Source organism: Podarcis tiliguerta (genome assembly GCF_965153285.1).
Source record: "Podarcis tiliguerta genome assembly, chromosome: 8".
Lineage (NCBI taxonomy): Eukaryota > Metazoa > Chordata > Lepidosauria > Squamata > Lacertidae > Podarcis > Podarcis tiliguerta.
Window position 1 is genome coordinate 81,438,313 of NC_139541.1, and position 23,344 is coordinate 81,461,656.

General features: G+C 52.3%; 1 protein-coding gene across 5 annotated transcripts in view; it reads right to left on the reverse strand.

Moving 5' to 3' along the window:
- RYR1 (ryanodine receptor 1) overlaps positions 1-23,344 on the reverse strand; it is a 225,696-nt gene that overhangs the window by 100,880 nt on the left and 101,472 nt on the right. For all 5 annotated transcript variants that reach the window (XM_083454661.1, XM_083454659.1, XM_083454660.1 and 2 more), the window contains exons 35-44: positions 22,055-22,976; positions 19,920-20,120; positions 17,590-17,701; positions 9,624-9,773; positions 8,636-8,909; positions 7,971-8,085; positions 6,737-6,869; positions 5,923-6,017; positions 2,946-3,081; positions 1,629-1,815 (exon numbers count right to left, since the gene is read on the reverse strand). In XM_083454661.1, the coding sequence (XP_083310787.1) occupies positions 1,629-1,815; positions 2,946-3,081; positions 5,923-6,017; positions 6,737-6,869; positions 7,971-8,085; positions 8,636-8,909; positions 9,624-9,773; positions 17,590-17,701; positions 19,920-20,120; positions 22,055-22,976 (2,325 nt within the window). The remainder of the gene's footprint in view (positions 1-1,628; positions 1,816-2,945; positions 3,082-5,922; positions 6,018-6,736; positions 6,870-7,970; positions 8,086-8,635; positions 8,910-9,623; positions 9,774-17,589; positions 17,702-19,919; positions 20,121-22,054; positions 22,977-23,344) is intronic.

Genomic DNA, 23,344 nt, shown 5'->3' on the forward strand with positions numbered 1-23,344 from the left:
TGGAGCATGCAAGGCAACGGTAAAAAGAAACTGATGCTGAGCATGTGCAGAAGAGTGGGAAGGTTGTTTGGAACGGCCATCTGCAGGGACTCAGGCCTGCAGTGAGGGAACCTGGGAAAGCGTCACACACTCATAGAATTGTAGAATTGGGAGGGACCACAAGGCCCATCTAGTCCAACCCTCTACAATTCAGGAATCTTTTGCCCAGCGTGGGGCTCGAACCCACGACTCTGAGATTAAGAGCCTCATGCTCTACTGACTGAGCTACCAAGGCGGATATTTGTCAGGCAAGTATTTGACGTGTGCTAAGAGCTGATCCGTGAAGCTAGCAAGGCACCTTTCCAACAAGAGAGATAAGCTGGAGCAGGTCACATGCTGCTCCTCTGCTCAATGCGCTGAGCAACAAGGGAGCCTCTGCTCCTCTTGCTGTTCCTGGAGAAACAGAACAATTTTGCCTCCACCTCCACCATCCTTTCCAGCCCGTCCCAGTTTAACAGGAGCTGTTAAATTGGAAAGGGGTGCAGCTCAGTGGTGCTGCTGCCACCTGTTTGCAGGCAGAATGTCCCTGGCATCTTCAATCCCTGGGAATGTCCTGGAGAAGCACTGCCAGTCAGTGTAGACAACACAGAGTCAGATGGACCAGGCATAAGGCCGCTTCATATATACCTCCAGGCTAAGACCTTTAGTTCAGTGGCTGCGCATGTACTATGCATGCAAAAAGTCCCATGCTCAATCTCCAGGTAGGCTAGGAATGTTCCCAGGCCAAACTGCCACTGCCAGTCAGTGTAGGCAGTACTGAGCTACCGTATTTTTCGCTCTATAGGACGCAGCAGACGATAAGACGCACCTAGTTTTGGAGGGAGGAAAACAAGGGAAAAATTTTGAATCCCAGAAGCCAGAACAGCAAGAGGCTGGCTTCTGGGATACTGTGTGGCTGTTCTGGGATAACAGCACCAAGCCTCTTCAGGGCAGCGGGATGAAGGCTCCCCCTGCCCGGAAGAGGCTAAGGCAGAAGCCAGGACAGGTGCCTCGCTGAAGGGGTGCTGCGCAGTTCACCCTCTTTGCGCAGCACCTCTCTTTCACAGGAGAGGTGCTGCGCAGAGAGGGAGAACTGCGCAGCGCCCCTTCAAGCGAAGCTGGAGAAGGAACAGAAGGAGACCCTTCTGTTCCTCCTCCGGCTTCGCAGGACAGGTGCGTCGCTTAAGGGGCGCTGCGCAGATAAGGAGAGCTGCGCAGCGCCCCTTCAGCGAAGCGGGAGGAGGAACAGAAGGGTCTCTGTTCCTCCTCCCGCTTCGCTGAACGGGCGCTGCGCAGCTCTACCTCTCTGCGCAGCGCAATTCACTCCATAAGACGCACTCACACTTCCCCTTACTTTATAGGTACATTTTATGGAGCAAAAAAAGTGCATTTTATGGAGCGAAAAATACGGTAGATGCAAAAATGGTCTGATTCAGTATAGGGCCTGCTTCGATGTTCCTATGAACTGGGCTGCATACCCTCTGGTTCAAGGATGGGGTCTGGGTCCCTGGAATGTGTTTGTTAACTCTATGCCCTGCCCACCCAAATTACTCAATGAGCCTGCCCTCCCCGTCAGCATGCACAGCGCCCTCGGTCCTCCCTTCACGCACAGCTCCCGGCGGCGATCTTTCTTGACCGTCGGCCCGTCGCGGGCAGGATCCTGCGAGATCTGGATGGCCTCCTCAATGGCAGCCAGCAGCCCATTGCCACCTTCACCCCGTAGGGCGGGGCCAAAACACTCAGGGCGCCGGATCAACAAGCGAACCACCACGTTGGCGTTCTCTTCCACACTCTCACCTGCGGGGAAGAAGGGGGAACGTTGCATGAACGGGGACAGGGAGGAAGGTTTCTGCATATACACATAAAATTGTAAGGCTGTCGTCATGTTGCAATTCGCATTGCCACCTAGAGAGGTGAGATGAAGGGGAGGGAGTTGGGGAGAGCTGGGAGGGGAGGTTTGGACAAACTGGAAGGGAGGTGTAAAGGGATGGGGGTCGTAAGGGAAGGGGGGTTGGCAAAGGGGTTGGTGCACAGGTAGGCTTGGTAACCGAAGCAAGCAGGCATCAGCCCCTAGTTCCACATATTTTTGCCACAGAAGCACCTGGTGGAAACTCTACTGTCTTCGTTATTTCAGCTTTGGCTTGCTTCCACAAAGTAAGGATTATACAGTGGTACCTCGGGTTAAGTACTTAATTCGTTCCGGAGGTCCGTTCTTAACCTGAAGCACCACTTTAGCTAATGGGGCCTCCTGCTGCTGCCGCGCCGCCGGAGCACGATTTCTGTTCTCATCCTGAAGCAAAGTTCTTAACCCGAGGTACTTTTTCTGGGTTAGCGGAGTCTGTAACCTGAAGCGTATGTAACCTGAGGTACCACTGTATTTCTTATGTTTGTGGCACAAGGTTTAGAAATATGTGGGGTGTGCCCAGTGCCAGCTCAGAATCTGGTTGAAGTCTTGGAAGGGACATTGGAGGGGGAAAGAAAGGCTGGTCTGTCACATCTGTTGGGGCTGATGTGGCCCACTGGCTAGCCAGGGTTCTAAGCGTTATAAACATGCCTCATCTCTATTGTCAATCACTTGTTTCCCCCCAAAATTAACCCCGGGTCCACCTAATGAAATCTGCAGCAACCTCTGTCCTGTGCAGGTTTTGCCAACCTGGTGCCTTCCAGATGTTTTGGAGGACAACTGTCATCATGTTAAAACATCTGGGGGGCTCCAGGTTACCAGATGCTGCTCCAGTGCAACACCAACAAAATCCAAATTTAGCAGCGACTCCTCCATTCTGGGAACCCGCCATTTTGAAGACACTGATGGCAAAGAAAGGCAGACTTCCCCCTAGAGCAAGTGATGAAGCGTGGACTTGCTCTTCTGGACCCTGAATTATCTGTGTAACCACCAGTGTTACGAGCCCGCCCACCGCCAAGCTCACCGTTGACGAAGACAGTGAAGCGCAGGAAGTCGAGGTAACGCTCGCCTCCACAGGGGTTCCAGCCAATGTCGGGGTATCCCTTGGAGAGAAGCATGGGGCAGCTCTGGAGGCCGGCCCCGGCTAGGTACGTCACCACCTGGGGAAGCAAGGGAGAGTGCAAGGCTTGATGGCAAAGCTCCAGTCCTTCCATGCCTTTATCCACAGGGCATCCACCCTGATGGAGCAAAATGGTGGAGGACCAGATTCAGAGGGGATAATTCACCCTCATTTCCCTGGACTGAAAAAAAGGCTACGCTCATAACTACCGTATTTTTCGCTCTATAGGGCGCACTTTTCCCCCTCCAAAAACGCGTCCTATGGGGCGAATGCAGGCTTCAGGAAGCTATCTGCAAGCCTTCGGAGTGCGGCGGGAGTGCCTGCCGGGCTACGAAGGCTTGTGGATAGCAGCCTGTAGCCCGAAGCCCGGGGAGTGCAGCGCTGCGCACCCCGGCTTCAGGCAGCTATCCGCAAGCTTTCAGAGCCTGGCAGGCTTCGGGCAGCTATCCCCAGCGCTTGCCGCCGCTCCCGGACCTGTTCTGGGGGCTGGGGTCAGGGGAAGCTCGGGCTTCCTCCGCCGCAGCCCCGCAGCTAAAAACGAAGCCGCGCGCAGCCTCTCCCGGCTGGAGAGGTTGTGTGTGGCTAAAGAGGAAGCCAAGACAGCCAGCCATTTTTTCTTTATTTCCCTCCCCAAAACTTAGGTGCGCCCTATGGTCTGGTGCGCCCTACAGAGCGAAAAATACGGTAACTGAAAAGACTCACAAACCACACAATAAGTAACTGCACATGAGCGACAGCTCTGCATTCATGAAATCAATAGGCAAGAAGAACGGAAGAGGAGACCTTTAGCTGAATCCCGTCTCATCCAGCATCCTATTCTCACAGTGGCAAACCAGAAGCTCATATAAGCAGAACCAACACTCCGTACTTCTGCTATTTCTGGCATTCAGAGGCAAACTGCATTCAACAGTGGACAGGATGTGTATTGATCCTGGCGTCATTTATGACCTTTAAATAGCTAGCTCCAGCATCACTGCCCAGGAAAGGAAGAGAGGTGGGATGCAGTTGCTAAGCAACCGCAGAGGAGTTTACTCCCTCGCCACTGGACAAAAAGGCTGCCTAGGCTGCTGCTGTGAAGGCAGCGAATAGCTAAGGGAACTGCTGCTCCCCATATGAACTGATCTGGACCCTACAATCTTAATCTCACACCCTTCTTTGTGCGCTTCCTCTGCAAAAGGTCCAGAGGGCAGCAACACAAGAATGGGCCTTTTCTGCAGTGGCTCCCCACTTGTGGAATGTTCTCCCCAAGGAGACTCGCCAGGTGCCTTCATTGCAAGATCTTTAGGCACCAGGCAAAAATGTGCTTCTTCTCCCAGGCCTTTGGCTAATTAAACAATCCATGGCCTTTTAAACCGGAGAGGGGTATTGTTTTTGCTTGTTATTCTGGCATTCAATTTTTGGGAGTTTTTTTATTGCAAATCGCCCTGTCATTCTCGGATGAAGAGCAGTGCATTGGTAAAGGTAAAGGGACCCCTGACCATTAGGTCCAGTCGTGGCCGACTCTGGGGTTGCGGCGCTCATCTCGCTTTATTGGCCGAAGGAGCCGGCGTACAGCTTCCGGGTCATGTGGCCAGCATGACTAAGCCGCTTCTGGCGAACCAGAGCAGCGCACGGAAATGCCGTTTACCTTCCTGCCAGAGCGGTACCTATTTATCTACTTGCACTTTGATGTGCTTTCGAACTGCTAGGTTGGCAGGAGCAGGGACCGAGAAACGGGAGCTCACCCCGTCACGGGGTTTCGAGCCACCAACCTTCTGATCGGCAAGTCCTAGGCGCTGTGGTTTAACCCACAGCACCACCCACGTCCCTTAGTACAGTATAGAAATTTAATAAATGATGAAAATAATAAACGATAAGGGGGAAGTCGGCGATGTTTTTAGGCCCCATTTGGATTTATGCACCACTGCATTGGGTGCCACCACCTCTCATCTCTTCTCTCCCCTATCCCTCTGAGAGACAGAAAGAAAGAGCACACATGCTTCACTTTCCCAAGTGGTCTGGGTAAAATGAATTCACATTCACCTTGAAAAGCACATAGAGGGCTGGCTTTAGTAGAAATGATGTAAGGAGTTAATGTATAAATAAGTATTAAGTTTCAAGCTTTAAGGTATTTTACGGTAAGATAAGGTTAAATAAATCAAGGCAAATTGAATAACAGAATATGGGGAAAGATGGGAAGGATTTGCTGAGTTAATTAATAGGTTAAATTGTTAAGATAAATTAGTCAATAAAAATTGAGAAAGATGGAAAGAATTTGCTGAAATAACTAATTAAACTAGAATACAAAAAGGGAGGTGTGAGGAGGTCAATGAAACAAGCAAATGGAAGTTAAAGATATGCAATATGGGATTTGTGTTTTCTTTTTTCTTTCTTCTTTTGTTGTATTGCTGTATTGGTTTTTATGTATTTTTTTCTCTCCCCCCCTTTTTTTATGTACTGTACTGCTGTTTCCTATTTTCTCTTCTTTTCTGTAATCCTGAAACTTTTAATAAATATTACTTTAAAAAAAGAAAGAAAGAAAAGCACATAGAGGGGAAAGAGGAAGTGGTAAAGAGTGCCACTCTTGCCATTTGAGCTCTATGATATTGTCACAGGAGAAAAGGTAACCACCCTCACCACCTCATGGGGACGGGGTTGAAAGCCTTTGTGGGCAGCAGAGGAAGACCTCAAGGATGCTGGCGATCCCTGAGCTAAGGGAAATGGACAGGAGGGCAGCAATATCATGGTTTTGGGGTGGGAGAAAGGAGAGGGGCTAATTTCGGGAAGGGGAGCAATCTTCTTGTAGCCAGTATGCTGTAATACCCAAAGCTGGTCCTTAGCCACACTCTACACCCACCCACCCACCCACCCCTGTTTGGTACTTTCTGGCCATGCCTGTTACCTTCTCCAGGTCTTGTTCTTGCAAGGCCAGAGCCAGCTCGTTGTTGTCGATGACAGAAGCAGCTGCCACGTCCAAGGGTGTGGATCCGCGCATGCCTAGAGGAGCAAAGCAAACAGTAAGAACAGGCAGAACTCAAGGGCCAAGGGGCCTGACAAAAGGGGATAGAGGAGTCACTGCCCTCAGAAGTTGTAGCTGGAATGGCACAACTTGGGTAGGTCTGTGTTAGAGACAAAAATAAAAAAAATTCCAACTTTGAAAAAATTCAACCGTTTAATTTTTCAAAACGGGGTTTAATCCTCCCCTGCTAAAGAGGCATGGATGGATTTGCGGGGCGACATCTTATGCTTTCTCAGTTTGTTTTAACTAGCATTAAATCAGCACGAGTTTGACCAAACTGCGGGAGGCAGTGGAAGACAGGAGTGCTCTGGTCCATGGGGCACGAAGAGTCGGACACGACTAAACAACAACAAAGCATTAAATCAGAATTTCTCAGAACAGTGGAAGCGGACCAAAAAAATGGTTTGCCCTTCAGTTTTGACACAAGACACACATGCAAACGGAGGAGCAAATTTCACCCGTGTGAGAATATTTCTACATTTATGTTCATCAGCCAAACACCTGGTTAAAGAGAAACATTTCTGCCGGGGACCTAAAGATATGTAATGAAGGGGCCAGGGGAGACTCCACAAATGGGGAGCCACCGCAGAAAAAGCCCATTCCCATCATCTTTGGACAGCTGATATCTGCTGTGTTCCTCCACACCCCAGCACCCCACTGCACTCCCCCAACCCTGCTCCAAAGCGCCCTTGCTCACCCAGCCCAATGCCACTGTTCTCCAGCAGGTAGCTGAGGTGGTCGAACATGGAGCGCTGGTTCTGGCGGCTGATGCGGCAGAAGTAGCAGAGGAAACGGCAGCAATTGGTCACCATCTTGGGGAAGCGGATCTCCTGCTCAGCAAGGGACAAGGCGGCTTCCTTTAACAGCTTTGCGAAACACCCGCTTTGCCATCTCACCCACCCCTCTCCTTAAATATGGGGTAACGTTTTGACGAAGACGGCACTGCATGGCTGTTGCACGCACTTGCAGTGCACCAAGTCCACAATAAACACCCTGAGTGTGTGTATGTTCAACTGGAGGGAGCTTTGTTTAAAAAATGGGGTGCCTTCCTATCAATAATGAAGCAGCTGATGGTCCCACTGTATGGCCTGAAGGAGGAGATATGCATCACTTCTAACTGCTATTGGTGCTTCGCCTTTCCGTGGGAATTGGTCAAATAAGAGCTCTGAGTTCCTCAAAAGCTCCAGCGTTGGAAAAGTATTGAAGCAGTGAGTTCTTCCACTCTGTTTGTTGAAGTATTTTTTAAAAATATAAAATCACATTGATTTTATGAAATCAAAATGGGTGCCAAGGGAAAGAAACAGCAGCAGCCATGATGTAGGCTGTCTCTCCACATGTTAATAATAATAATAATAATAATAATAATAATAATAATAATAATATATTATTTGTACCCTGCCCATCTGGCTGGGTTTCTCCAGCCACTCTGGGCAGCTTCCAACAAAGATTAAAAATACATTTAAAATGTCACACATTAAAAACTTCCCTGAACAGGGCTGCCTTCAGATGTCTTCTAAATGTCAGGTAGTTGTTTATCTCTTTGACATCTGGTGGGAGGGCTTTCCACAGGGTGGGTGCCACCACCGAGAAGGCCCTCTGCCTGGTTCCCTGTAGCTTTGCTTCTCGCAGTGAGGGAACTGCTAGAAGGCCCTCGGCGCTGGATCTCAGTGTCCAGGTAGAATGATGGGGGTGGAGACACTCCTTCAGGTATACTGAACCGAGGCCGTTTAGGGCTTTCAAGGTCAGCACCATGCTTCCCTCCTCACAGAATGGCAGAAAGCATTTGATCCAGCTATGGACCCCCTCGCTCTCCTGCACTGAAGACCGCACCATCACCAGCACCTCCTCCATCAATTTGTTGGGTGGGTGGGTGCAGCAATGAGCAGCCTTGAAAGCGTGGGCCTGTGCTAGCCAAGAGCAAGCTTCCTTACCTTCGAATCTCCTCCTCCGAGCACATTCACCATCACCTCCATGACGGTCTCATGCATGCCCAGAGCCCTCATCAGGTTGGGGTGTTGGTAGAAGACCTTGTTGTTCATAATGTTGCTGCCAGGGGAAGACACAAGGATGCAAGGCACTGAGTACAGGAGAATGCAAGCCCACGGTGCAAGGGACAGAGCAAGTGGGAGTAGTGAGTGTTTAAGGGGAAGAGCTTCAGACTGGGAGAATGGCCACCACCCTGGAAGGCTTTAAAAGAGGGTAGGACAAAAATGTGGAAGACTATCAATGGCTAGTAGCCATGATAGCGATGCTTTAAATGTATGGAGCGTACTCAGAGAGGGATGCTGTCCCCGCAAATGGGAAGGAGTCAAAAGTCGGGTGGGGTGTCATAGCTCATGGACAGAACAGATGTTACACAGGCGTCTCAAGCGAGAAGGGGCCTCAGGCAGCAAGGAAGGATCCTTGCCCCAGACTTCGTAGAGCTCAGTACCAGACAAGATGAACCAAGATGGCTGAGTAATATGGAAATGTATTTCTGCAGCTCATTGGAGGTAACAGTTCCCTTTGAGCAGGAGCCGGGAACCCAGGGAGCATGGAGGGACTGCTTCAGGGTGGGATAAAGGAGGAGACTACAGGAAGAGAAGGTGGCACATACCCAATACTCTGTATCATCAGGTTCTCCTCCTCAGGCCCCATCTGGACGATGAGCAGTGAACGGATCTGGCCCAGGCACTCCAGCAGGCTCATAGTGTCCTCCACAGAGTTGGCGTTGATGGTGTAGGCCTTGGGGAGGGCACGGATTAGCTCCCCAAGGCCGTCGTACTGCCGATGGAGAAGGCTGAACATGACCCTCACCAGCTCCGGGCTCTGGATGAAAGACTCTTGGGCCCAGTGAACCATGGTGTGCGAGATGAGCTCCTGCAGGGTGCCTGCATGGTTGGGGAGAGGGAGAACTGAGGTCTACTTGACCAGGGTTCCTCAACCTCGGCCCTCCAGATGTTTTGAGACTACAGTTCCCATCATCCCTGACCTTGGGGCCTGCTAGCTGGGGATCATGGGAGTTGTAGGCCAAAAACATCTGGAGGGCCAAGGTTGAGGAAGCCTGTACTAGACGGCCTACAAGAGGCTGTAGTGCAAAACATCTGGAGGTCACTAAGCAGGCAAAGGACACTTCTTAAGAACATTAAATAAATTTGCCTCCTCCTGACTCATGGCCATGATCCTCAACTCGCAGCAAGGTAAAGGTAAAGGGACCCCTGACCATTAGGTCCAGTCGTGACCGACTCTGGGGTTGCGGCGCTCATCTCGCTTTATTGGCCGAGGGAGCCGGCATACAGCTTCCGGGTCGTGGCCAGCATGACTAAGCCGCTTCTGGTGAACCAGAGCAGCGCACGGAAACACCGTTTACCTTCCCGCTGGAGTGGTACCTATTTATCTACTTGCACTTTGACGTGCTTTCGAACTGCTAGGTTGGCAGGAGCAGGGACTGAGCAACAGGAGCTCACCCCGTTGCGGGGGTTCGAACCGCCGACCTTCTGATCGGCAAGTCCTAGGCTCTGTGGTCTAACCCGCGTCCCTATAACTCTCAGCAAAGTAGCCCCTTAATCACCCCTTCCCTTCCCCAACTCCACTCTTGCACCTACTGGGTTTTGGCTCCTCTTCTGCAGGCTGTTCTTCCTCCGTTTTTTCCTCCTTCTTGCGGAAGCTCGTTACCTTATCCACTAAGCCCATCAGCCGCCGGTAGAAGGATGTGTCTTCCTCTTCCTCTTCTTCTTCACCCTCCGATTGGATACCTATTGGGGAATGTGCAGAGCTAATGAGCTCAAGTGTCAAAAAATGGGGGAAACCGGTCTGGTTCCCAAGCCAGCCAGGTTGTGTGGACAAGAACATACTGTGCATTTTATTAAGAAACCAGAAGCATTTCTATTAGGAATAGTAGGGAATGAAATAAAAAAAACACGATGTGATACTGTCAGAGCTGGCTCCGGGTCCCAGCTCACCAAGGACCAACGCTAGCCGGTAGTACAGTATCAAAGTCTTTATTGAAGAATAGTCTCCATTTACAAATCTCAGCATCCCAGCTCTACGTCTGAGCTTTAGACCGGCGAAGCTCTATCTGGATCTCCGCCCCCTGTGCACCAGCTTAAAACTCTAATCTTACTCCACCTCCTCCTTCTCTCTCTCTTCCTCTGGGTCTTACTACCCCCCGGGGTCTCTTCCCTCCTGGACTCTTCTGACGCAGAGCTGGACCCCTCTGACTCCTCCCCCTCTCTTCGGCGTGCTTTAGGACCTGGCTCCCTACCCGGGCTGCCCACCTTGCCGCCCTCCTGTACATTTGAACTTGGCGCGCGCGCGCGTTTAACTTTCCTGATGACCGTTTCCTCGCTCCCTGACGAGGGTGTGGCCACTCCTGCTTCACGCTCTCCCTCTGCCTGCGCGCTCCCTGATCCCGATGCCTTGGACTCCTCCCCCCTACTGCACTCTGGGGGGGAAGCTGGTCCGGATTTCCAGCTGTTACTCTCTGAGTCCCCTCTGGCCCCTTCTTCCCGAGGTGTCCCCCTTGCCCTGACCATGGGGGCCCCTTTCTGTGAATCCTCCGAGTCACTGGAGAGACTCAGAGACCTCGGACTACTGTCGCCGCTGACATTTCCTTCCGACTCCTCCCCCTCGCTCTCCGTTTCTTCCCTCTCCTGTGACTCTGCTCCTGAACCCCTGACATCCATCCCCCCCTCGAAGCCCCCCCTTCCCCCCTCCCCTTCCTCCGGCGGGGGTGCTGGGTGCTCCGTCGTTGTGGGGGTGAATGGTGGATACAGTTCGTCCCCCGTGGCGTGCATCCAGTTAGAGAAATCCGGCTCGTCCTCCATGTCTTCGCCGACCTCGTTCTCCTCTGCTTCCATCTCCGTGCCGCCATGCTCGAACCCAACGTCCTCCCCCATCACGTCCATGTCCCTCTCACCCTCGTTCCCCTCTGGGTCCGTTCCCTGCCAAGGGCCCCTCAGCCACCTCTCCTCTCCTCGATTGTCCCACCAAAACGAGCGGTCTGAGGCAAACCCCGAGGGCGAGCCCTCCGGTGAACGTGTTTCTAATGCTGGTTCTTCGTCCGATGTGAATCCCTGGAACGTGCTGGTAGAAAGCGTGGGTGTGAAAAGCCAGTCGTCGAAATACTCGGCTGGCATGGGCCTGTGTGGGAACAAGGCATGAAACTCCTCTTTGAGGAGAGGCTCGTCCAGGGCATAGTCCGGCACCCAACTGTTGGCGCTGGCCGGGGTACCTTCCCTTGCGAGAAAATATTCTACTCCCTCCTCCCCCCATCTCGAGTCCAAAATCTCTGTGACCTGGTTGATGGGTTCTCTTCTTGGCGACTCCCTCCTTGGGGGGGCCTCCCTATACGGGTCTGGTGCCGTGCCCTGCGCCTGAAATCGGTGAGGTGCTTTGTAGGGCGTGAGCACCGACCTATGGAACACTGGGTGCATTCTGGATCCCTCCGGAAGTGTCAACCGGAAGGCCACCGGATTGATCTGTGCCTCAACTAGGTAAGGTCCTAGCTGCTTATGTCCGAGTTTCTTCTTAGCTAAAGATCTGGTCGGCACTGCGTGGGCCGCTAACCACACCCAGTCTCCCACCTGTATGTCTTCACCAACCCTCCTGTGCTTGTCAGCCTGCAGTTTGTATGCGTGCTTTGCAAGCTCTAATTGCCTCCTAAGCTGATCGTGGACTTCCTGCAATTCCGCCGCCAAGACTTCCGCTGCCTGTGGCTCCCCCTCCCCCAGTTTCTCTAATCCCGGGAAGGTTCTGGGATGCCTCCCGTTGTTGGCGAAGAACGGCGTCACCCCTGTGGACACGTGCTTCGTGTTGTTGTAAGCGAACTCAGCGAGTGGCAGGTAGTCCACCCATGTCGTCGGCTGTTGATTTGCATAGCATCTCAGGTACTGCTGCATGATGGCGTTGACGCGCTCCGCTTGTCCGTTGGTCTGCGGGTGTCTCGCCGACGCTAGGTTGATCTTGACGTTCAGGAAACCCATCAGCTTCTGCCAGAAGCTCGAAATGAACTGGCGCCCCCTGTCGGACAAGATAGACCGTGGCAGTCCGTGCACCCTGAAGACGTGGTCTATGAACAGTTTGGCGGTCTGTTCTGCCGTGGCCACCTTCGCGCACGGAATGAAGTGGGCCATTTTAGTGAACATGTCCACCACCACTAGCACTGCCGTTTTACCCCTCGAGCTGGGTAAATCCGTGACAAAGTCCAGTGCCACCCTCTCCCACGGTTCGCTCGGGGTCTGCAGCGGTTCGAGCAGTCCTGCCGGAGGTTTGTGCACTGACTTGGCCCTTTGGCAAGTGTCGCACCTCGAGACGTACTCCTCGACTTCCCCCCTCATCTTGGGCCACCAGAAATCTCTGGCAACGAGTTCCGCCGTCTTCTCCTTGCCGAAGTGCCCGGCGGTTGGCGCGTCGTGCAACTGCTGCAGTACTTTCGCGCGGAGCTCATCTCCCGGTACATAGAGTGCTCCTCTGCGGATGAGCAATCCGTCCCTTATTTGGAACTCGTCGTTTTTCACCGTGCCCTTGCGCACCTCCTCCATCTTGGCTAGAGCGAAGGAGTCCTCCTGCAGTGCTCGACGGACCGCTTCCAGGTCCACGGTTGCGGAAGCGCACGCCCACGCTTTCTGGGCGAAAATGTGCTTGGCCGCTGCTGGCGCCGCTTCTTCGAGGTATTGCGGCTTTCTGGACAGTGCATCTGCCATGATGTTGTTGTCGCCTGGGATGTATTCTATCCTGAAGTCGAAATCCGCAAAGAACTCCGCCCATCTGATGTGCCGCTGGTTCAGGAACCTTGCCGTGCGCCAGTACTCCAAGTTCTTATGATCCGTGCGAACCTGCACAGTGTGTTTGGCCCCGATGAGGAAGTGCCGCCACGCCTTGAATGCTGCATGAATGGCCAGCAACTCCCTGTCCCAGATGGTGTAGTTCTGCTCTGACTTGCTGAGCTTCCTAGAGTAGAAGGCACACGGTCTCCAGTCCCCATGCGGGTCCTCCTGCAACAGTACGGCGCCCACGGCTCTGTCTGAGGCGTCCGTCTCAACCCTCAGCGGTTTGCTGGGATTCACATGCAGTAGCTGCCCTTCGGACGAGAAGAGACGCTTGAGGTTCTGGAAGGACTGCTCCGCTTGCTCCGTCCAGATGAACTTCTTCTTCTTGGAGCTGAGCGTGTCGGTAATGGCCGCTGTCTGCATCGCGAACCCCTTGATGAATTTGCGGTAAAAGTTGGCGAACCCCACAAACCGCTGGACCTCCTTCCGATTGCGCGGGCTCTTCCAATCCAACACCGCGCGAACCTTGGCGCTGTCCATGGCGAGCCCCTTGTCCGACAGCTTGTAGCCCAGGAAATCCACCTCCTTCCTGTCGAACTGGCACTTCTCCAGCTTTGCGTACAGCCGATGCTCCTGCAGTCGCTGCAGAACCTCCTTGACGTCCCCCTCGTGGGTCTCCTCAGATTCTGAGAATATCAGGATGTCGTCCAAGAAGCAGACGCATTTCTTGTAGAGAAGACCCGCCAGGACGTGATGCATGAACGCTTGAAAACAGTGGGCGCCATTTTGTAAACCGAAGGGCATAACTCTATATTCATATGTGCCCAGGGGCGTGAACATGGCAGTCTTCCACTCGTCCCCCTCCCGTATGCGGATCAGGTTGTACGCCCCTCTCAGATCCAACTTTGTAAAAACGCGTCCTTTCCTCACCGTTGCAAGCAGGTCATCTATTTTGGGCATTGGAAAGGCTGTGGGCTTGGTCTTTGAATTTAAGAGCCTGAAATCCACTACAAGTCTTTTTTGGGGCGTGTCCTTTTTCTTCACAAAGAATACAGGACTGCCCCCTGCTGCTTTCGACTCCCGGATGAAACCGCGCTTTAAGTTGAGGTCTATGAACTCCTTGAGCTCCTGCAGCTCGTCTTCAGACATGGAATACAGTTTCCCGGCTGGCAGCGTCGCCCCTGGCAGGAGGTCAATCTGGCAGTAATAGGGCCTGTGGGGAGGCAGCTTGTCTGCTTCCTTCTCGCAGAAAACCTCCAAAAACGCTGCGTACTTGCGTGGCACTGCTTGCAGCGTGCTCAATTGTAGCTGCGTGTCTTCCCCTCCTTCTTCTTGGCTACGAAGAATGCAATGTTCCGCGCAATAGGAGGAACCGAAGGTCAATTGGCGTTGGTACCACGCCAATGCTGGACTGTGCCTGTGCAGCCAACTCATGCCCAAGACTACCGGCGTGCCTGACAGTTTGGTGACGTTGAAGCTGATGACCTCTTGGTGATTTCCAATCCGCATCACCATTGGTTGCGTTTGTTGCACCACTTGCCCCCCTAGCAAGTCCCTGCCATCCACTGTGACAACCTTCAGGGGCAGTGTGGCTGGCAGCAGTGGTATATTGTGCTGCTGAATAAAATCCAGTCCTATAAAGTCGGCGTTGCTGCCGGAGTCAATGGTGATCGGCACTTCCAGAGTGCTTCCGTTGGGCAGTTGGAGAGACGCTGTAAGCTGCACCACTGGTTTGGGTGGGAGGGGGTCTGTGGGCTGCAAAATCCCTGGGGATTGTTTCATTGATTTGTCTGGCTGGACCCCAGTACCTCTTCCTCCAGCCAGACTCTGTCGTTTCCCTGCTGCGTTGCTTCTGTCACTGTTGCTGATGCTGCAGTGTGCTTGTGGAGCCTCTGGGGACACTCTTTCGCCATGTGTTGAGCACTGTCGCAGATGTAGCACTTCCTGTTCCCTCTAGGAGGCTTCGTCTTGACTGCTCCCGGCGTCAGGGCTCTGGTAGCTGACTGAGCCCTGGCACCTCCGAGCTCCATCGGTTCCTCTCCCCCTCCCTGCGAGGGCGTGGACTGCGCACGCGCTGCTTCTTTGGGATAGAAGGGAGGTGCTCTGGCTGGTGCCCTTCCCCAACGTCCTTCTTCTCTGTTGCAAGGACGTTCCTCCAGATGCACCCCGATCTCCAGAGCCCTCTGGACCACTTCCTGGGTGCTCCTTGGCCTCTCCCCCCTTCCAATCTCGGCTTTTACTTCTGTATTCAAGCCCTCCCAAAAGAGATCTCTCACTGGCGCAGAAGCTTTGTCCCATCCCAGTGCATGAACCAGTGCGAAGAAACGCGTATGGTACTGACGCACGCTGGCTTTGCCTTGCTTAAGTCCATGTATGTCTCTCCTGGCAATATCAACGTCTATCTTTGATAAAAAACACGAGTCCATAGCTTTAATGAAAGCCTTCGCGTCTTGGAGCGCCGGATCATTGTCCCTCCATAAATTTCTCAGCCACGTTTTGGCTTCACCATGCAAATGGGATAGGATAAACCCCACTTTCTCTCTTTCATCTCTAAAGTCTTTGTCAAGCAGATCCAGCGCAAACAACAGGTCTGCTCTAAAGTTGGGGTACTGCTGTAAACTCCCGTCAAAATGGGATACAAGGCTGCCTCCCCTCTTTCCCAATCCAATGCCCTCTGCTTTGGATCCAGGTGGCCCCTGTTTGGAAATCACGTCCAATCTTACTTGGAGATCCCGGTAGGCGCTACTCATTTCCTCCTCTCTTTTTCTGGATGCAATTACCTCCGTGCTGAGTCGTGTCACAGCTTCTTGCAGGGCGGATATCTGCTCTTCCGTCGTCATCTTGCCTGAGTTCTGTGAGCTCTTGAAGCACCCCTCCTCTGCCCTCGCTGCGTCAACTCACGTGGCGAGGTTCTTGGTGCCAAAACTTTAAGAATGGAGATAGAGCTTACTGTCAGAGCTGGCTCCGGGTCCCAGCTCACCAAGGACCAACGCTAGCCGGTAGTACAGTATCAAAGTCTTTATTGAAGAATAGTCTCCATTTACAAATCTCAGCGTCCCAGCTCTACGTCTGAGCTTTAGACCGGCGAAGCTCTATCTGGATCTCCGCCCCCTGTGCACCAGCTTAAAACTCTAATCTTACTCCACCTCCTCCTTCTCTCTCTCTTCCTCTGGGTCTTACTACCCCCCGGGGTCTCTTCCCTCCTGGACTCTTCTGACGCAGAGCTGGACCCCTCTGACTCCTCCCCCTCTCTTCGGCGTGCTTTAGGACCTGGCTCCCTACCCGGGCTGCCCACCTTGCCGCCCTCCTGTACATTTGAACTTGGCGCGCGCGCGCGTTTAACTTTCCTGATGACCGTTTCCTCGCTCCCTGACGAGGGTGTGGCCACTCCTGCTTCACGCTCTCCCTCTGCCTGCGCGCTCCCTGATCCCGATGCCTTGGACTCCTCCCCCCTACTGCACTCTGGGGGGGAAGCTGGTCCGGATTTCCAGCTGTTACTCTCTGAGTCCCCTCTGGCCCCTTCTTCCCGAGGTGTCCCCCTTGCCCTGACCATGGGGGCCCCTTTCTGTGAATCCTCCGAGTCACTGGAGAGACTCAGAGACCTCGGACTACTGTCGCCGCTGACATTTCCTTCCGACTCCTCCCCCTCGCTCTCCGTTTCTTCCCTCTCCTGTGACTCTGCTCCTGAACCCCTGACAGATACTATTTAGGTGTGCAGTGACAGCAGCAAGAATTTTGATGGCCCAGAAATGGAAACAGGAAGAAATGCCGACTAGGGAAGAATGGAGAATGAAGCTGATGGAATATGCAGAGATGGACAAATTGACGGGAAAAATTCGGAACCAACGCGATCAGAGATTTACCGAGGACTGGAATAAATTTACAGAGTATATCAAAATTGTATGTGAGGAGCAACTAACGCTTGTTGGCTTTCAAGAAGCTTTGTGAAAAAGATTGATTGAAATGTTGCTTGAAAGATATGATAAGATCAAGAATGGTAAAGTGCAATATAAATTTAAGAAATGTGAGTAGTAGTGAAAATATGGAAAATTGTCAGATAAGCTGAGGGAAGTCTAAAAGATGTATATGTAAGATGTGAATGTTAAATATGGATGGAATGTATATTGGAAACTGAATAAAAATCAATTATATAAAAAAAGAACATACTGTGCAAGTGTGGACCTTGGTATCTGCAACAACTTCACAACCCACACTTTCTGTTTGTGCAAGCTTCTAGCTCACGTTCACCACAGGGATAAGCTGGGGAAGGTGTGGCTTGCATCTACGAAATGGAACTCTCAGCACCCCTAAGAAACTACAACTCCCAGGATTCCTTGGGGGAAGCCATGAAGCTTTAAAGTGGCATCACAGCGCTTTAAATATATGGTGCGAATGTGTCCTGATGCTAGGGCAGGTGTCGGGAGCAGGTCAGCAATAACTCAGAAACTGTCAGTGACGTCAACTCTTTATTCCAAGAAACAAAACAGCTCAGGCCTAGTGAGCACAGCAACTCTTTCCAGTAGACCTTGCCCCAATGGCAGTTGTGAGGACTGAAGGTCCACGCCTTCCCACAGCTTCCTAAGTCTCCTCTTCGCCCAGGTCCTTCCCAAGCAATCTGAGACTCTGCTGCCTTGTCTGCTTCTGCTCTGCCCTCTTCACACCTCATCTGGTTCTGTGAGACCAGGGTTCCCTTGGGGGTTCCTCGGCTGGTGCTTCCCAGCACTCCTCTGCATCAAGCAGAGTGCAGAGTGATTTTCAGTGTTCTTAGGGCTGGTAGGGGCAATGAAGAGGTGCTCCTTACCACAGTGAGACAGCAAATCAGCATGGAATTCCAGCAGCTCGTCCCGGATGTCTTCCGGTACTGGGCACTCCTCCTCGTCAGCCCCATTCTTGAAGTGCAGCAACATGTTGATCTGCAGAGGAGAGAAGACACAGGTTGCAATGGATGTGGGTTGCAAGCCTGGGCAGCTTTTGTCCCATGCTCCGTACAGCACCTAGCACAGCGGTTCTCAACCTGTGGGTCCCCAGATGTTGTTGGACTACAACTCCCATCATCCCTGAGCTCTGGCCTTGCTAGCTAGGGGTGATGGGAGCTGTAGTTCAACAACATCTGGGGACCCACAGCTTGAGAAAGGCTGGCCTAGCATCATGCTGGAGTTAAGTGATGAATGCTGCTAAGCAGAGAATCTGGGCCTTTCCTGTTGAATGTACTATGCCAGCCTTTCCCAACCTGCTGCCCTCCAGATGTTTTGCACTGCAACTGCCTGGGGCTGATAGGAGTTACAGCTCGTCACATCTGGAGGGCATCAGGTTGGGAAAGGCTGTGCATTAGAAGAATCTTTCCCTTGCTCTCAGTAAACCAATACAGTGGTGCCCCGCAAGACGAATGCCTCGCAAGACGGAAAACCCGCTAGACGAAAGGGTTTTCCGTTTTGGAGGTGCTTCGCAGGACGAATTTGCTATGGGCTTGCTTCGCAAGACGAAAATGTCTTGCGATTCCTGGGGTTTTTTCCCCCTCCCCCCCCTTTTTCCCAAGCCCCTAAGCCGCTTAACAGCTGATCGCTAAGCCGCTTATCAGCTGATCTAAGCCGCTAATAGCCTTTTAGCAGCTAATCCGCTAATCCCTTAAGCCTTTAATAGCCGCTAATAGCCTTTTAGCAGCTAATCCGCTAATCCCTTAAGCCTTTAATAGCCGCTAATAGCCGCTAAACCGCTAATAGCGCTAATCCGCTAATGGGCTTGCTTCGCAAGACGAAAAAAACTGCAAGACGAAGAGACTCGCGGAACGGATTCTTTTCGTCTTGCGAGGCACCACTGTAGTTGTTCACGATACAAATTTAGCAGAACAGCAAAACATCAAGTGCTGCACTGTAGGCCACTGACTTCATTCATTCATCATTCATCATTTTATTTGTATGCCGCCTTTCCATAGTAAAAACAATGCTCAGGGCGGCTTACAACATGGCAAGATTTACATAATTACCAACATAACAAAAGTCATAAACAATAAACAAATAAAAAAGTACCAACCAAACGGAAAACAATTTCCGCATAAATCATAAAATCGAAATCTAATACAGCATTACAGTCATACCTCGGGTTGAAGTAGCTTTGGGTTGAGCATGTTCGGGTTGCGCTCCGCGGCGACCCGGGAGTAACGGAGCGCGTTACTTCCAGGTTTCGCTGCTCACGCAGACGTTCAAAATGACGTCACACGCATGTGCGGAAGCGGCGAATCGCCGGACGTGCGGACGCGGGTTGCGTTTCCTTCAGGATGCGAACGGGGCTCCGGAATGGATCCCGTTCGCATCCAGAGATACCACTGTAATATCAATCGCAATTTAAAATGACATAGATAAAAAATAAAAACAATAATGGAGCCTTCTCTGCCAAGCAGCAGCAGCAGCAGCACCACTCTTTATGGAGCCTGTCAGGCCCCAATCCAAGCCAGGTGGAGACAAGCAGGGCAGGGCTGTTCAGGCTCCCAGTTCTGAATCCCAAAATGAAACTTAATTTGTTTCTGTTATTTCAAATTGCTTCTACTATATCAATCAGAGGCTAGCACCAGGGCTTTCAAACTCACCCAGGATTTCCTCAGCGAGGTGGTTAGTGAAAGTATTATACAATAAATAATGAAGAAGAAGAATATTCTGGAGTGTAGAGTATTGCTTTCCTGTTGCTTTCCTAGAGATCCTGTGTAGGTTGTATTTCTGTACATTCTGTACATTCCCTTCTAAGCTACCCTGGCACTGCTAGCTCAGAATGTCTAAGTGATGTCATGACCTTCCTATCTAACTATATACATCCTCTCCTTATCACCGCAGACTGGAAGAATGTTAAGTGCACTCGGTATAATCTCTGAGTACCACCCTATCAATCATAGATTACTGTGTTCCTGTGTTCCCTCTATCTAATGATGCGTAATGTCTTCATGAGAGAGGGAACACAGGAATACAAACTACGGAGGATCTCTAGGAAAGAAACAGGAAAGCAATACTCTACACTGGAGTGCTGTGTGAGAATATTATCGGCTTTTGACATAGAGGCATTACAGGAAGTTCTACCTCTTCACTGGCCGAAGCCCTGCCTAGCCACCCCCTCTAGCTCTCCCCATTGCCCCCTCCCCAGTACCTGCTCCTGAGGAGGGGAGCGGAACTCTCGGGTGCGCCGGGCCGTCTCTGCGGCGGACATGGTGAAGGCCTGCATGAGGGTGTTGTAGCGCTGGCGCTGGTTGGTCTGCAGGTTGTCCACATAGCGCTCCGAGAAAGCGATGATGGCTTCCACACGGTGCTGCAGCTCGCGGTCGCAGAAGAACTGGAGCAGGTTGCACATCTGTGGGAAGAGGGAGGGAGAGAGAGGAGTCGGCACAATGGGGAGAGGAGCCACAGTCACCAGGGCTGGGTGGAAAGGACTGCGAAGGAGAGAGGAGGAGGTTTGGGGCTTAGCATCTTAAAAAGCAGAGACATCACCTTGCCGACAAAGGTCCGTATAGTTAAAGCTATGGTTTTCCCAGGAGTGATGTATGGAAGTGAGAGCTGGACCATAAAGAAGGCTGATCGCCGAAGAATGGATGCTTTTGAATTCTGGTGCTGGAGGAGACTCTTGAGAGTCCCATGGACTGCAAGAAGATCAAACCTCTCCATTCTGAAGGAAATCAGCCCTGAGTGCTCACTGGAAGGACAGATCGTGAAGCTGAGGCTCCAAGACTTTGGCCACCTCATGAGAAGAGAAGACTCCCTGGAAAAGACCCTGATGTTGGGAAAGATGGAGGGCACAAGGAGAAGGGGACAACAGAGGGCGAGATGGTTGGGCAGTGTTCTCGAAGCTACAATCATGAGTTTGACCAAACTGTGGGAGGCAGTGGAAGACAGGAGTGCCTGGCGTGCTCTGGTCCATGGGGTCACAAAGAGTCGGACACGACTAAATGACAACAATTGTACATACCAACTGGAGATGTGACATGGAGTGGCCTCAAAGGAGGTGGACCACACAGAGATGGGTCTTTCAGGGTGACCCAGTGCTCACAGAGCTGGCTCAGGATGTTACATAACAAGAGCCCTGGATCAGGCCAATGGCCCTCAGGTCCAGCATCCTGTTCTCACAGTGGCCACGAGGACAAGATCTCCCTTCCCCATTAAAAGTGGGCAGCCCATGAGTGGAGCCAGAGCCAACCCAACGAGGGTTGTCTCCAACGGAGCTTAGACCCAGTGGAATGAAATAGAATGTTCATTAATTTCAGCGCATCCGCTCCAAGTTAAAACTCAGTTGGGTACAACCCAAAACATACTCCTGCTTTCTCACATGGTCACAGAAGCACAAGAAGCTAGAGCCACCATCCATTCAATCTCACACATGAAGACCCCACACCCATCCAAACACAAGCCTTCGCCTCATGCTCTTTTCATGAGGCGAACATGAGCCCTTATGAATCAGGCCAATGGCCCATCTAGTCCAGCATCCTATTCTTAAAGTGACCAGTCAAGATGTCAAGAACAAGATGCCCTTGATCCCATTAAAGGTGTGTGGTCCATTGTTTGGACAGGGAACGGAGCTAACCGACTGGCTAACACCCCAGAGGACAGGATCACACTTCAAAACGACCTTGACAGATTAGAGAACTGGGCAAAAACAAACAAGATGAATTTTAACAGGGAGAAATGTAAAGTATTGCACTTGGGCAAAAAAAATGAGAGGCACAAATACAAGATGGGTGACACCTGGCTTGAGAGCAGTACATGTGAAAAGGATCTAGGAGTCTTGGTTGACCACAAACTTGACATGAGCCAACGGTGTGACGCGGCAGCTAAAAAAGCCAATGCAATTCTGGGCTGCATCAATAGGAGTATAGCATCTAGATCAAGGGAAGTAATAGTGCCACTGTATTCTGCTCTGGTCAGACCTCACCTGGAGTACTGTGTCCAGTTCTGGGCACCACAGTTCAAGAAGGACACTGACAAACTGGAACGTGTCCAGAGGAGGGCAACCAAAATGGTCAAAGGCCTGGAAACGATGCCTTATGAGGAACGGCTAAGGGAGCTGGGCATGTTTAGCCTGGAGAAGAGGAGGTTAAGGGGTGATATGATAGCCATGTTCAAATATATAAAAGGATGTCACATAGAGGAGGGAGAAAGGTTGTTTTCTGCTGCTCCAGAGAAGCGGACTCTGACAGTGGGAATAAGATGGCTGGGAAGCCACGGTTGAAGGACCACAGAGGCTGGGTGATCTGGAGGGAGGGGGGGAGGAAACCCTAAAGCCACACCCTTTACCTGCAGCTTGACAGATTCAGGAAGTTTCATCTGCAGCAGGCCTTCCTCCAGCCCTTCCTCATCCTCCTTGGCTTCCGCTTCCCCGGCCTCGATGGCTTTCAGCTCCCTCTTCTCGCCTCCCTCCACTTCTTCCTTCTTCCCCCCTCCGGCCTCTTTCTCTGCCCCCTCTTCGTCTTCTTCCTCCGCTGCCGCCATCTCCTCCTCTTCCTCCGCGGGCGCTTGCTCTTCCCCTCCCTCCTCAGCATCCGCCGCTGCCTCTTCCTCCTCCTTGGGCTCCACGAAGACGTTCGGCTCGATCATCTTGAGGATGTGGCGCACGTCCTCGTCTTCAAAGACGCCCATGATGAGGAGGGTGCAGATCAGCTTGAGGACCGGCACGAACTGGAACTCCACGCTGCCCCCAACGGGGTCGCGGGTGTGCTGCCCGCCGTCCTGGACGGCCTCGGTCAGCATGTTGATGGCCTTCACCTTCAGCACGTCCAAGGGGATGGACGGGCTCAGCTGGTACAGCTCTTTGCTGTTGCTGACGAAGCAGGTGTCCACAAAGTGCAGCGGCGGGCGCAGGCAGGTGCTCATGCCCACCCCGGGCAGGCCGGGCTTCTTGGTGCCGGCCGGGAAGAGCGTGATGCTCTTGGTCTCGTCCGTCATGGGGACGATGAACTCGCTGTTCATCATGAGGCGGGAGCGCTTGGCGGACTCCAGGTGCATGCCGATGAGAAGGTCGTAGTAGCCGCTGCGCAGAAGGCCAGGCAGGTGGTTGCTCTCGATGGTGTACAGCAGCTGAGACTCGTCCACGTGGCTGCACAGGGCATGCGCCACCCGGTTGTTGCCCAAGGCGCAGACGGCGCAGTACAGCTTCAGGGTATGCGAGTGGAATTTCAGCAGGTCCAGGCGCTCTGAAAGCTCCAGGATGTCTATACACCTGCGAAGGGGAGTCAGAAGAGAGGAAGGTGAGAGCACTGCGTGGCAGGAAGTGCCCTGTCTTCCAGGCCTGGGCATCGTCTTTTTGAAAAAGCCCTACTTCTCCACAACGCAGCTGAGCCTAGGGCTGCATCTACACCTTACATTTAAAGAACATAAAGGTAAAGGGTAAAGGAACCCCTGACCGTTAGGTTCAGTCGCGGACTACTCTGTTGTTGCGGCGCTCATCTCGCTTTATTGGCCGAGGGAGCTGGCGTACAGCTTCCGGGTCATGTGGCCAGCATGACTAAGCCGCTTCTGGCCAACCAGAGCAGCACACGGAAACGGCGTTTACCTTCCCACCGGAGTGGTACCTATTTATCTACTTGC